Genomic DNA, 15,981 nt, shown 5'->3' with positions numbered 1-15,981 from the left:
ATAATGGTCAAAAAATTAACCAACAGTGTTATTTTTTATGATATAATATTGAAAGAGAAAAACAAGATTCAAACATGGAGGTTTGTCTAGGTACATATATGCATGATAATAAATGTTATTAAGTTACAGAGAAAAATAAGAGAATAATATCAATTGCATAAAAATATGTGAAAGAAAAGACTGGATGGAAATAACCCAAAATATTAATAAAGGACTGTCTCTGGATCTTGAATTAATGGACGATTTTTTATCTTGTTCTCCATTTCCCAATTTTCTACTAGGATCATTTGTTATTTTTATATGGAGAAAAACTAAGATAGTCTTAAAAACACAACTTAAGGTTGGCAAGCCACAGCATATGCCCTGACGTGTATCCTGTGCTTCTCTTGTGTCTTCTAGGTGATCCAGAGCCTCTGGAGCAGCAGAAGCAGCAGATCATTAATGAGGAAGGCACAGAGTTATTCTCCTACAAAGGCAACGATGTGGAGTGTTTTATATCTTCAAGTTCTCCATCTGGTTTATATCAGTTGGAGCTTCTTTCAACAGAGAAAGACACCCATTTCAAAGTCTATGCCACCACAACTCCAGAGTCTGATCAGCCCTACCCCGAGTTACCTTATGACCCAAGGGTAGACGTTACCTCCCTGGGCCGCACCACGGTCACTTTGGCCTGGAAACCGAGCCCCACAGCCTCTTTGCTGAAACAGCCCATTCAGTACTGTGTGGTCATCAACAAAGAGCACAATTTCAAAAGTCTCTGTGCAGTGGAAGCAAAACTGAGTGCGGATGATGCTTTTATGATGGCGCCCAAACCTGGTCTGGACTTCAGCCCCTTTGACTTTGCCCACTTTGGATTTCCTTCAGATAATTCTGGTAAAGAACGCAGCTTCTTAACAAAGCCTTCTCCAAAACTGGGCCGGCATGTCTACTCCAGGCCCAAGGTGGACATTCAGAAAATCTGCATAGGAAACAAGAACATCTTCACCGTCTCGGATCTGAAACCCGACACGCAGTACTACTTTGACGTCTTCGTGGCCAACAGCAACAGCAACATGAGTACTGCTTACGTAGGCACCTTTGCCAGGACCAAGGAAGAAGCGAAACAGAAGACAGTTGAGCTAAAAGATGGGAAAGTTACAGATGTCTTTGTTAAAAGGAAGGGAGCGAAGTTTCTACGGTTTGCTCCAGTCTCTTCTCACCAAAAAGTCACCTTCTTTATCCACTCTTGTCTGGACGCTGTCCAAATCCAAGTGAGAAGGGATGGGAAACTTCTTCTGTCTCAGAATGTGGAGGGCATTCGGCAGCTTCAGCTTAGAGGAAAACCTAAAGCAAAATATCTCATTCGACTGAAAGGAAACAAGAAAGGAGCATCTATGTTGAAAATCCTAGCCACCACAAGGCCTGGTAAGCAGTCTTTTCCCTCTCTCCCTGAAGACACGAGAATCAAAGCCTTCGACAAGCTCCGCACCTGTTCTTCGGCCACCGTGGCTTGGCTGGGCACTCAGGAAAGGAACAAGTTTTGCATCTACAAAAAGGAAGTGGATGAAAACTACAATGAAGACCAGAAGAGAAGAGAACAAAACCAGTGCCTGGGACCAGATATAAGGAAGAAATCAGAAAAGGTCCTCTGTAAATATTTCCACAGTCAAAACCTGCAAAAAGCAGTGACCACAGAAACAATTAAAGGTCTTCAGCCTGGAAAATCTTACCTGCTGGATGTTTATGTCATAGGACCTGGGGGGCACTCTGTGAAGTATCAGAGTAAAGTCGTGAAAACCAGGAAGTTCTGTTAGTTACCTTGTCTAGAGATATATTACGTAGAACTCCAGGAGGGACATTATATCACTTTAAGTGTAGACTGACTACTCCCACAGCTGAGAGAAGTTGTGACCCAAACTTGTACTGTGGAATGAAGGATATCAACTTGTGTATATTGGTGTTTATATAAGTAATTGTTGGAGGGACTTGTCCTAGTGTGCCCCCATGGTACCTAGTGTGCGTCTGATGGCCACTGATGTCAAAGATAGAGGACATCTTGAAGGAACTGCCATCCCTCGCTTTGACCACTGCATGAACCGCTTCTAAATTATTTTATTACCTAAAAATTTAAAATATTCTATTCATTGCACACATCCACAAATGCAAATCATTCCTCTCTATAGATGCTAGGATATATATAAATTATTTTATAAAGTCTTGTTTCAAATGTCAGTGTTTCTATGATTGTAAACTATTAAATTCTTTTCCTGTTGAAGTACAGATCTAATCTAAGTATATTAAGTGGACAGGCCTCTAGTCAGTTATATTGCTATTGTAAATTCTTATCTGTTGAGTAAAATGTTTAAATACTGTATGTATCTCATGTACAAAGTTGACATACATTATATTCATGTACATAAAATTAAAGATATTAGAGTATATAATGTTCTTTTTCCCAAGCAGCTACCTTGGTGTATTCAATTTCTATTCTGTCCCCAAAACTGTGTCTTTATGTAATTTGGCACCAGAATTGACCCTTTTTTAATAGTTATAAAGGGCATGCTGCATCTCTCTAAAGTTACTGTGGCATTAGAGACAGTTATTACAGTTTGTATTTTGACATTGGATAGGAGCTAGCTGTTGTGAGAGTTGAGAGAGCCGCGATGGACTTATTTCAAAAGAATAAGACAAACCAAACACCGTGGCTCAATAAGTATTCAACAAATCATCCTGAATGGCCTAAAATGTATTACCTTTATTTTAAAAATAAGCGTCTATTTTAAGTACAAAATTGGGATATTCCAAGTATTTTCCATCTGCTCGAATATTAGCAAAATGATTATTTTAATTTTTGGCTGAAGGAGCTTTAGCAGCCGTCAGTTAGGACTCTAATTAGCAGTGAGAAAACTACAGAGCTGCTGTTTTGTGACATTAACAGTCTGATCCTTTTAACTTTGATTTTTCATGAATTTTTAAAAAGTAATTTAGGTATAAGATATAAAATTTAGGCAAATAGAGATACCATTTGTCAAAGACTCCATACAAAAGGCCAGTTTTAGATAGTTTCATTCTTCGTAGGTTCTATACCTGAGGTGTCATGAGCACATTGGACCAGGATTCAGAGGAGTCTGGAATTTACAATCACCTAAGCTATCTGACTTCAAGAAAATATGTCACCTCCCATTGTCCCTCTTTCCCATTTATAAAATTAGGTGGTGATAGATTGGAATAAGATGACATTGTAGGATACCTTCTATCATAAGACATTGTCTTTTGTAGGATTCTATGATTCTGAATTACAAAGTGTTTCTGTAAATACAAGTGGAGACAGGTATAATCCCTTAACCTCTATATTGCCCTCCACATGCTGGCACCACCTGTCATGTGGTGGGCGTGCATGAGTCCCATTCCTGTGAAGTATAGAATCCCTGTGGCTAAGGTAGTATAAGAGGTGTCCTTATGAAAGGTGCTCTGCTCACCTTAGGAGAAAACATCTGTCTTGTAAAGGTATCATCCAACTCATCAGTGTTGAGATATCAAAACAAAATTTATCACATCTGCACAAAACAGTAATGACGCCTGAAATAATTTTTTAAAAGAAAAAAAACAACATGTACACAATGACCATGTAACCAACCAACTTGGAAGAACTTTAAAATTGACAACATCCCAGAGATGTTATATCCTAAGTTATAAATTGGTGCCTTTGGAAGGAGAATCCACTTTCTCATATTACTCACAAATACATTATTACAGAGCAATGTGCTAAATGGGACTACAGTGAATCAAAGAGTTATTGCAGCTTCTGAAAATGATGGACTTAACGCTCAGACACTGTTAAATGCCTGGGAAACCCTGGGAACCAGGCCAAGTCAATTTAACCAAGCTTTTACTTTTCAGCCAGCTGTGATGGTGGTTTCTACATAGTCTGGATAAATCTGAGAATTCTTTCACAGCCTCAGTGAAAATTGCCTTTTAAAAATTATAGGAACATTAAATATACGTTGTGAAACTTGTATCACTCATAAAGAAAGAGAAAAACCTATTAAAAATAAAGCTGTCTTATTTACTTATGTGTTTAGATTTTAGGAGCATTCAGGTGCACCGAGGACAAGAAAGAAAAACTTGTTCTTAATGAAGAGAAAGTAGCTAATATGAAAGCACCACCTTGTCGCCATTAAGCTCCAGGATAGCTGAGAACAGGGCACTTAGAATCCCAAGGACAGTCAGAGAATCACTGAGGAGGAAGGAATCTTTAAGGACATTTAGCTCAAGTTCACTATCTTTATTTTTCGGGTGCAAAAAGAAATTGAAAACCAGAAAAATAAAAAAAATGGACTCACAGTTGAAATAGATAATTAGTGGAATTGCCCAGATTCCAAAATTCGTACCAGAATGTAAATCACCCATTCCTGGGAGAAAAAAAGTCACTTGTGGATCATTTTCCAAAAGGAAATAAGCTTTTTGTCTTATTTCTGATTTCAAAGCAACCTATTCTTAAAAACGATTTCAGATTTCCACAAGAATGTGTGTATAACCTATACCTGACAACTTCAAACCTGTAGAAAAAAGATTTTTGTGGTTAATTTTAGAGACAAAGTATTCTAATCTAAGTTTGCATGCACACACAAACTTGAGGTTGTAAGATCATTAGTCAATTGTTTAAAGATAAGCCCTGTGTTTTTTAAATCTAAAACTATTCAGAATCTATAAAAAATTACAGCAGATGATTTTCTTGGTTAAATTACTTTATAATCAATGTCTAGATTAATTTTTTTAATGCACATTAAAGGATTAGTGCTGGAAAGGACATACGCATTCCTCATTTTCATCACTCAGAATACATTTGAAAAAATTATTGTTTTGGCATCCTGAAAAGCCAAATAAAGTGACTTCAATAAAAAAAAAAAAGTCACTTAGATGATCTTTAGAGTTTGAAATTGGCTTAATGGTTCTTAATAGTTTGGGAGGTGCAGACACCTTCAACGAAAACACATACACACACACGTTCAGTTTTGCACACAATTCAAGGGATTTGATGGACCTGAAACCAAAAAGGATCTCTTCCAATTTAGGGATCATCTAGTCCTACTACCTCATTTCACAGATGAGGACATTGAAGACCAGTTAAGACTAGAACCCAGATTCCTGTACTCCCAGTTTAACATGTACTCCAGGACTTCATTGTAAGCACTTCTTCACTCCAGAAAGCGTGCGGCGACTCACCCAGGGCGTACTTCTTTGTCTCTATTCGCTGGCTGGCCTCAAAGCAAAACACAACAAAAACTAGCGTCTCACTTGAAGAACAAGGTCATTTGGAGCATCTCCAGCCACTTCCTTCCCCCCTTTGATATGGCGTAATAGAGATAACATCGGCTGGGAACTTGCCCTTGGGTTCTCTCCCCGAAGTGACCGCTGCCAGACTCCAGCTGTCCACTCTTTGTAGGGTCCGCAGGACCTGGGAGGCATCAGGGCACACTCATCATTGTGTTTTCCCCAGAGAGTTTTGGCCATAAAAATATACAGTGGTTTGGGATTTGGGCCTTTGTTGTTGTTTTGAAAGTGGGAAGTGAGAGAGAGGAGAGCAGAGAGAGGAACTAGAGCATGAAGAAAAGTATAGTTTTATCTAATTTCTTTCCCTAAGGAGCCTGAGACATCAAGAGAAGTGAGAGATCTAATATAGTTTAATTTTATTAAGGTTTTGGATTCTGTCCTACACACAACCTTACACTGGAAAATTTGACCTAGATCTCCATCCACTCTATTAAAATTGTGTCCCACTGATAGACATTCCCATTCCTTAGGGATGGTTGATCATGTATCTGGGTAGATTTCCTTCATTTCTGTTTATTTATATTCCTCCTTCTCAACCTTTGAGAATAACTTAGTAATCAAAGTTTAGAGATGAAGTTACTTAGAATGGCTTTTCGTATCCACCCTTATACCTCTTTCAAAGATATTTTCAAATATTCTTTCAAGTGTAAAAGAAATAGAAGCCTATTGATGGCCATCACAGAAAAATAATTGGTTCTAAGATTGAAGAGTACAAGGCCTTAGGCATAGTTACATTGCTGTATTATCATTATTCAGATACTAATAAAGGTACAGTGGCATCAGCTACCGAACAAGTGTTGGGTGGGGGGAGAGAAATGCAGGGAGGGACACCAAGTCCTGGTAAAAAGCAGAAATGAGAATTAATGTCACTAACTATCCCATTATGCTACAGGGGAGAACTTTCAGAAAAGTGTAAGATTTTCTTGAAACTTGTTAGAAATGTGAAATCTAGAAACTGAGTCAGGGACACCTCAAGCAGCCTCCCAGGATATGGATGTGTCCCAAGATTTTAGAATTTGAAATAATTTTTTGAATTGAGACTATGGTGTAAATCAGATGGGTTCTCATTATGGATGATGAGATCCAGACAGAAGAGTCTGGAAAAAATAACCGTCTTACAACTAAGAGATGCAATTAATGTGTTGCTTTGGTTTTGCATCCAGTATTATTGTCAGAAACTGATGAGTTTTAAGCAGCAATTTCAAAATGTTTCCGGTCTCTCTCTTCTTGTGTAAATACCTGCCAAGATTCATATCCAATCAAATTGCCATAATTTGGAAATAAGCAAATACCCATTTTTTGTCTATAGTTAGCTCTTGGTATAATTCTTCCAACTTGTGTAAATAGGGCAGCACAGAATAATATAAACAATTGTTTTAAGATATACTTGACAAGACCCCAAAATGTCCATATTTAATTATAACTATGACGGGTTTTACTTCTGAGAAAAATTATTTATAGTAAACAGAACCAAGTACATTAATACACAGCAGGGTTAGAGGTTTGACTGTTCAGTCTCATCCCTTCCTATAAAATGAACTCAGATCTATTAAATAAGATTAATGCATTAGCTACTTTTACCAGGCAGGCTGGAAAAGTTCCACAATGCCAGATCAACGAGCAGTCTTGAGAAGGAGTGTGTTACCCTCAAGAGCCACAGAAATGTCTCATAGGCTTCTGCATTTTTCTGACCCATTTCATGCTCGTCTGCAGATCCATATGGCTAAAATCACTAGATTGTGGCTTAACTGTTTAATAGTTATAACAACAAATACAGTTTGCTAAACGACCAATTTGCTGAGAGCAACGGGTAGAGTAACAAATGCTGCCCATTTCCAATGGTTGAGTTTCCACGTATCATAGCAGCCACAAGTAGCCTTGGCGACATTGAACTTTTCCAGCTTTTTCTAGATGTGGTAAGAACGTTACTTGAGACAAGTAAAAAGGCAAGTGAGACAAGCAAGAGAGACAAACAAGTATACATATATTTTCTAAATAACCAAATAAAATGCAATCAGTTTTATTACGGTAAAATGTCATTTTAAAAACACATTTTTAAAGAAATAACAGACTCTTTTAGCTGACTATTTTTAAATGGTAGTATTGAATATCTCCTTCCTGCTGAATAAAGCCTGCCATTCTTCCTCAAATAAAGAGGCCAAGATCTAAATTACAGGTTGCCGAATTTTGCTGTTTTCTATCACGCGCATGATCACGGGTTCTCTTGGGTTATCCATGGGTGATCTTCAGGTATGGAAAAAGATGACAAAGATATGACAGCTGGGTAAGGTCACAGCATTTACATTTAAATTACTTGCATTTTGTCCAAGTTCCGTTGACTAATGGCAGAGAGCTGTGCTTCAAATACAGCTGTGTGCTGAGCAAACTTGACTGCTCTAAATCTGAAGGCCAGTTCCTTTGCCAATTCCACAGGCAAGCATTCCGGGAGGCCTGGGTTGAAATGTGCAGATAAATACTCAGTTCTGGAGTTTTTGGTGCCAAAGCATACAGAATACTTATGTTCTGCTATGGAAATCTTGAAAGAACAGAACTTCTGTTTTTAATATCTCTGAGGATTTAAAACAATTCTTAGACTACTTATTACCTTTCATAAAACTCACTCCTACTTTAAAAGTCTCTTGGTGGCTTACCTATATTAAAAAGAGGCAAAGAATGCTTTCTGATTCCACTGAGTTTTCTCTTGTCTATTGAAGTTAAACAAGCTAAGAAGAGAAAGGACAGCAGTGAAAAGAGTGTAGAAATGGGACTTTTGGCCTGTGTTTTTTTATAACTTCTGTGGACTTGAGCTTCTCATTGTAAAATGAGAAAAGTGATGATCTCTAAGATTCCTTTTGGAAAAGTAGGGACACTAACGACCTTTAAGCACATCCTGAGTGCCAGCCATGTGAAATACAGTTATTTAATCCTCATAACAACCTGGAGATGAAGACATTATTTTATTCTCATTGAACAGACAAGGAACCCAAGGAACAAAGAAATTACATAATGTGCTCAAGGTCACAGAATGAATACAAAGTGGATACAGCTACCAAATGTCTGCGTCTTTCCACATCCACTTGTGCGATTGAGAGCTCTGGTGCTTAGTAGTGAACCAGAATGTCACCAGAATAGAACACATGAGGCGTAGATTCATAAAAATGGAGAGGAGTTAAAATATATTCAAACTTGACCTGGACATTTATACACAAATTGTTTTAGACATGTATAAATATGGAGAGCTGGAGACAGAAGAGAAATAATTCACTAAGTACTGCTAAGTTCCTCTTACTGTGTAGAATTTTCCCATTTTAATGTTGTCTTACACTATACCACAACAACCTTGCTTGGTATTTGCCTATGTATCTCATTACATAGAATTTGCTGTACTGCTTACACGTGATAGAATGTGTCTATAATATGATGCCAATAAACCTTTATTTAATGCTTTTGTGTTTTAGCATATAAAGAGCTATCTGTGGTTGGTTTGGTTTTGTTTCTGTTTTGTCCTTATACATATTTACCTTCTTTTATTATAGTTTTTTTAATAGCAGATATTTCCTAGCCTTCATTGTATGTCAAGCCCTGAGCTGAGAGTATATTCTGAGCTGAGGCTTGATGTTGTTAATCCAGACGACGACCTTATGAGGTAAATACTATTATTTTCCACACTTCACTGCTGGAGAAACCAAGAGTCAGAGGGGTTAAGTCACTTCCCCAACATCACACAGCTAATAAGAGGTGCCAGTATCAAATCCAGGGTTTTAGATAAAGCCAATGTTGGAAGGAATGCTTCTCATTCCCCGCCTTTGGGAAATCTCTGATTGTACTTTCCATGGAATCCAGTGGCACAAATTTACCTTTAAAAGTTGGTTGGACTTGTGCTCATTCTACTAAAGACTTGCTTTGTTGGCACATTGAGTACTTGCTACTGATCTTCTTCTGATTCACTTTATTACACTTGTGTTCCCATCTAAATTCTTCCTATGTATTTGGCATTTAGGAAGCTCACACAGCCACTGCCTGAGTCCCAGGCTGAAAGCTGAACTGCGTGCCCCACATGGGGAAGGAGAGAGCTGATGACACGATTCAGGTATTGCTTTTGGGGCCAGTGAGTTTGTTGATATGGCTCCTTTGGTTAAGCTCTCCTGGACGAAGCTAAGGACGGATAAGGGCCCTGTTGCCCCTCCCCCACTTTGAACATATTTTTTTCTAATTGCTAAGGTAAAAAACTACAGCATTACTAAAACACATTACATGAAACTTGAACCTTCACTCTAGTTCCATTCCCCAAAGAAGACTATTTTTAACAACTCTGTTTACATTCTAATACTTTTTCCTTTTCTGTATATAACCTAATATTTCTTATTATTATTCATTTTATCAAATATGGAATTATACTAAATACATAGTTTTCAACTGGCTTTTTTCCTTGAACTTGATATTTTGGCCCACATTCCATGTTAGCTTGACCTCATTCTTTTTTTTAAACATTGGTTCTTCCCAGACGTTCCCCTCAGATGTGTACAGTGTGTATCTGTATAAACACACAGTGATGGCCTATATCAGTCACATATTAAACCGTCCTCAAATTCAGTGCTAAACTGTCACCTAACTCTCCCATGTTCATTGCTTCATATGAGCTTCCTTTCCCAACAAGTGACAAAAGACTCTCTCCTTGACCTAATGCTAGTCAGGCTCCTCTAAACCTTCTAGGCCTGGATCTTCAGTGTCCATCTTTATAGGGCCTACATTGCCCAATTTTAGCGAGAATCTTGCTAAGTCAGTTTAGCCAGAATCCCGCCCCCTTGTATATCTAATAACTTTCAACATCTGACCAAACTCCTCATCCCTTACCACCTTCCAGGCATTATCTTATCACCCTGGCCTGCCTTCTGCAAGAATCCTGTTAGGTCAGTTTAGCAAGAACCACCACACTCTCTCGTAGAAATTTTCCATTCACTGACCCCTCCCCCACCCTGCTCCTTGGCTATAAATCTGTACTTTTCTTTGTTGTATCCACAGTTGAACCCAATTTCTTCCCCCTACCGTAAAACTCCATTCCAGTAGTCTCTACAACTATTGCCATAGTCCTGAAGAAACTCTGCCCTACCATTTTAACAAGTGTCAGAATAATTTTTTCTTTAATATATATAAAATACTTCCAGACCTCATCTTCATCTTTAGTCTCACCAGTATCTTTGTGGGAGTGTTCATCCCACACTATGGAATATTGCTTAGAGGTTAATGCACACAGGATTCTAAGAATCGGACAAATGTATTCAAATGTGAGTTCAAAGGAAACGTTTCTAAAGCCCAGTTTAAGTGATTTTTATATTAACATTTATATTAAACACTGTTTGAGATGATCCATGTTTCTGTTCCACACTGTTCAAGTTGACATTTGGCAAGTGAAGCTGATATTCTATGTAGAAATTGTCCCTGAATCCATGTGACACAGAGGTTGGGTTAAAAGCAGGTCATCCCCTGGCTTCTCTTTTACTATCCCCCTCATAAACCTCTACCCCCACCCACTTAATCCAACAAGAGCAAGGCACCGAATCCTCTCAAAGCAGTCTTCACTCTACACGTGTCTGGAAACACAATCAGTTTCCTATTTGGGGTGGGGCTAGTGGGGAAGGAAAGTCTCTAATCTTTTCACCCAAACAATGCTGCCAGAATGAAAATGATAAACAACTTCAAGATACCTTGAGGTTTTCTCCTTTGCATGCTGCTCTTTGGAGTGTTCGGGGCAGGAACTGACATGGCAGGCTCAGAAGAGGGCCGAAACTCAGGTTTAGTGTTCTGTTCCTCTGGGGGTTAAATGTCATGACATTCTTCTCTGACAGGAGCTCAAGCAAATACCTTTAAAATTCCCATTTCATGCTCATTCCAAATTCTGGTTAAACTAAATGACCATAAAAAAGTAAATTGAAACTACTCTCAAGGGATCCTTAGAGGCCTAAACTAAGAATTGAAAAGTATTTTTTAAAGGTATATAATAAAAATGATTATTACATCTACGTTTTGGGTAAGATAAAATATACAGTTAATGCCAACATCTGGTTTGTTGTGCAAGTCCTGATTTTATATGTATTTACAAAAAAATTTTGTGTATTTTATACAAATACACAGAGGATATAAAGTCTTCACAGAAACCATATATAGAATATAATAACCATAAAATATTTGTCTTGGATTTATGCTTTCATATTCCAGAATGAGAATGCCTTCTAATTTTTCTTTCTCATACTGCCTTTGTCTGGTTTTCTTATAAAGGTTATCTTTGCCTCACAAAATTAATTGGGGAGCTTTCCTCCTCTCTATCCTTAGAAACAATTTGTATGATATTAGGGGTTATTGGTTTCTTGAATATTTGATAAAACACACCTGTGAACCATCTGGTCTATTATCCTTTGGAGTGTTATGACTATTCCATTTATTTACTGATTGTATTCTACTCAGGTCTTCTTTCTATTTCTTCTTGACTCAAAGTTTTAATTCATATTTTCCTTTAAAATTTGTCATTTTACTTAAATTTTCAAATGCACTGCTCTCAAGTTTTTCATGGTATTATGTTATGATCTTTAAATATTCTACATATTTACACTTTTGTTTCCTTTATTATTTTAAAAATTATGGGTGTTTTATTTTCTTAAAATTTTCCCAAGAGCTTGTCTATTGTTTTATTTTTCTCAAAGAAAGCAGCTTTTGGTTTCTTTAATCTTCTAAATTGTTTCTTTGCTTAATGTTTTGTTAATTTCTCATCTTATCTCTATTGTTTTCTTCCTTCTGCTTTCTTTGCATTTATACTATTTATTAATTGCATGAGTTGATCACTTAGCTTATTTATTTTTACTGTTTTATTTTCTAAGAGTACACCTTAATGTATATAAATTTAAAAGAATCATTTAGGAAGTCAAGGGATCCAAGAATGGAATACAGATTTTGCTCAGAAGATGTAATTGTATTACAAATGCATGAAACCACCTCACTGAAGGGGATGGATGCAGGAAAGGTTACTGACCTAAGTAACTGGAAATGAATGGAGTTTGTAAGACTAAGGGCAAAAGAAACTGTACATAAGCACTGTAATCCAGTTGATAAAGTTGTTTCCCACAGGGGTAAGCGTTAACAATTCTGACACTGTTATACATGTACACTGGAATTGTACTATTAGGTAAACCTATATAAGATGGAGGAAGACAGGTTTATCACTGTTGCAATCGGAGTTTACCGATAAGCAAGAAGAGGCTAGAATGATCCACTAGAATAAAGTTCGAGATGCTGGTATAAACTCTTGTTAAGATTAATATAGATATAGATGGTTACATATGGAAAAATGTGTGTGTATATACACGGATTAGTATACACACATATATTTCCATGCTCTGTCAACTGAGTGGACCTAGAAGCAATGAAGCAATGACACTCCAATCGCAATAAGCATAGCTAGCACCCAGATCTTGGACTGCTATAACAAAATACCATACTGGGTGGCTTATAAACAACAGAAATTTATTTCTCACAGTTCTGGAGGCTGAAAGAACAAGATCAGGGTGCCAGCATGGTCTGGTTCTGTTAAGGCCCTCATAAGGGTTGCAGACTACCAACTGCTTAAAAAAAAATTATGGGAATGGAGGTGTGTCAAAGAGACACAGGAGCGAACTTAAAGAGCTCCCAATGGTCAAACCTAGAACAATTTGAGCCAAAAAAATCAGTAAAGTAGTAAAGAATAAAATAAATATCTGTGAGTCCATACTGATGTAAATAAATGATTAAATAAATTAATAAATGAGGGAGAAGGGACAAATCTCCCAGGCAGAACTCCAAATAATTTTTGTAGATACTGTGTCCTGAAGGATGTGGAACATAGCTCTGCACTCCTAGAATGGGCTGTGCAGAGTGACTTCCTTCCAAAGAGTGCAGTATACAAAGGAAGAAGGGAGTAGAGAGTAACTTTACAGGGGAGAAGCCACACCAGCCTTCCCTCGGTCAGGTAATTAAGGTCATCATCAACAGAGATAAGTCATCTTGACAGCAAGTACCTTGACATCAAGGATGAAAACGGCACTTTCCTCTGTGATCTTCCTGGGTCCCAAACCCCATAACCCCACTCTAATCATGAGAAAATCATCAGACAGATTCCAATTTAGGGACGTTCTACAAAATACCTTACCAGTACTCCTCCAAACTGTCAAGATCATCCAAAACAAGGAAAATCTGAGAAATGGTCACAGCCAAGAGGAGCCTAAGTGACATGATGACTAAATGGAATATGCTCTCCTGGATGGGATTCTGGAACAGAAATAAGACATTAGGTAATATCAGTAAAGTATGGGCTTTGATTAATAATATTGTATCAGTATTGGTTTATTACCTATAACAAATGTACCATACTAATATACCATGCTAATAATAAGAGAAACTGGGTGTAGGGTATATGGGAACCCTCTGTACTATCTTCACAATTTTTCTGTAAATCTAATGCTGTCCTAAAAAATAGGGTATATTGAATGAAATAAATATTGCCTCATAACCTTAGAAAAATATCAAAAATGCTTCCAGCACATGTCTAGAATTGAAAAATATAGTTTTCTAGTGAATCCAACAGAATGTTCTTGGTGTAAAAATACCCCTAAGCCTCTAAATGAATGTATCCACTGTATGAGGCTACTGGATATTTGCTGAATGAATGAATGAGTATATAAACCATTCTAAAACTAAAGTCACTGTTTTTTTACTCATTCATTCATTCAGCAAATATTTACTGAGTGCTTTCCATGGACCAGGCACCACACTAGGTATTGGATATATAATAGGGAAAAACCAGACATGGTCACTACCTTCCCAGAAAGTCTAATCTAGTGAATACTATTCTTTCTGACAACCAAGTTGGGCCAAATGCCTACTGAGGTTACTCCTGGCTCCAGCAGTAACAATGTACAGCCAACAGAGAGAAGTCCAAATATTTTCTGAGTCCCAAATATTTCAGCTTGGAAGGAAAGGGAGAAGGCATCCAATTCTTTAGAAGCAATTTCAATCATTAAGATATAAATTAAATAAGAAAAGGAGGTCAAAAGAACTGACAGAATGCAGCCCCGTTTTTCACCAGTCAGGAGACGATGAGCACGACCCTGCCTCTGACATCTGCATATTCGTTAAAAGGTAGAAGTTCTTCCTCTCTGGGTTTCTCGCACCGGCACAACATACACACAACGTACAGCAGAACCTGGGCCACGGGAGCAGATGGGAGCTGCAGATCGAGCACAGCCACAGAACGTTCAGTGAAAGCCAAGAGCCGTGGCTTCTCAGAGCCGTCTTGTTACCAAGTAAGCAGCAGCCAGAGTTTTGCAAAGTACTCAGGAGGGAAGTCGAGCCTTCTAATGAAATCCATCTATGTTTCAACCCGTCTATATTGACTACGTGTGAGACATGCATCGTCACCAAGAAAATGAAACTTGAATAAATTAGCACAAGCTTAGAGTCAGACAGCCTTACCTTCAAACGCCAGCTCCTCCACCTACTAACAAGGTCATCTTCAACAAGCTGCTTAGTTAAGCAAACCAAGGCTCAGAAAGGTTGAGCAAACTGTGTGGATCATACAGCTGATCCCTGAACTCAAGCCTGACTCCAACACACAGGCCTTTTCTGAGCAGAAAGCCCTGAGGGACTGGGCAGTGTCACCATGCATGGTCAGCTGCCTGTCCCCAAGAAAGGGAGGCCCAGGGTGAATGAATAGGGCCACACCTTGCCACACTCCTTATTGGTGAACTGAAGTGCTTATTTTCTTCCCTCAGCCGGGGTGATTCTCTTTCATCTTCCGAGGTGTAACACGACATTCAAGTAGTGGGTCAAGCCTATGGCAATACTCATGAAAAAATCAAAGTAATAATAAAAGCTCGGGCTTAGCCTAGTCACAAAACCTAAAAGCGGCTTCTCTTTTCCTTTGGATTTTGCGTTATTTACTATGTTGAACCCATTTGAGAAAACTGTGACGTTCTTGGTTGACACAATGGTATTTCACGTACTCGTCAGCATATCTGGACCTCTCATTAGTGGGCTGATTAATAAGAGCATGTTTTAGGTAATTTAAGTTCAACTATAACCTTCCTATAGAAAGGAGCAGGAAGAGAAAAAAATATAAAACGTCTTAAACTGAGACAAAAAAGTTTTGTCTAAGATATTCTGTATAAGTTGAGCTGTACAAAAAGACAATGACAACAATGAATAACATTATATTCCTGCAGTGAGTCACAGAGTCAAGAGAACATGTGCTTTCCTAAGTGGGCAAAATGTACAATGGCTTATGAGATCTTGCTCTCCCAGACCTGTGACGGACAGTTCATATGAAAGATTCTTTTCCCATTTAATCGGGGATCACAAGTAAGGATCTGCACCCACTGGAATCAGATGCTACAGAGAAGTCTGGGATCAGCACACTTAACCTAATTAAAGGCTCCGTGTTTCCCCTCATGTGTTGTTGTTGATTGCTTGGAAAGCCAATATTTCCAGCCCATTTACTTTAAATTCATTCCCCTCCAAGGTGTTATTTTGCATGGCCAGCACTCCTGTGTTACCCCTGGCACAGCTGCTGATTTCTCTGTAATTAAAATCCTTGCGGGGAGAGCAGAAAGCTGGCCTTTCACATCATTTTCTCATTAGTTTGGT

General features: G+C 38.1%; 1 protein-coding gene across 1 annotated transcript in view; it reads left to right on the top strand.

Moving 5' to 3' along the window:
• The window catches only part of NDNF (neuron derived neurotrophic factor), a 38,235-nt gene extending 35,950 nt beyond the window's left edge, over positions 1-2,285 (top strand). The window contains exon 4 of the mRNA XM_058549764.1: positions 400-2,285. Within this exon, the coding sequence (XP_058405747.1) occupies positions 400-1,793 (1,394 nt within the window). The 3' untranslated portion in view covers positions 1,794-2,285. The remainder of the gene's footprint in view (positions 1-399) is intronic.
• The last annotated feature ends 13,696 nt before the right edge of the window (positions 2,286-15,981 follow it).

This window comes from Diceros bicornis, chromosome 11, assembly GCF_020826845.1.
Source record: "Diceros bicornis minor isolate mBicDic1 chromosome 11, mDicBic1.mat.cur, whole genome shotgun sequence".
NCBI lineage: Eukaryota > Metazoa > Chordata > Mammalia > Perissodactyla > Rhinocerotidae > Diceros > Diceros bicornis.
This window is presented reverse-complemented; position numbering and strand designations above follow the sequence as displayed.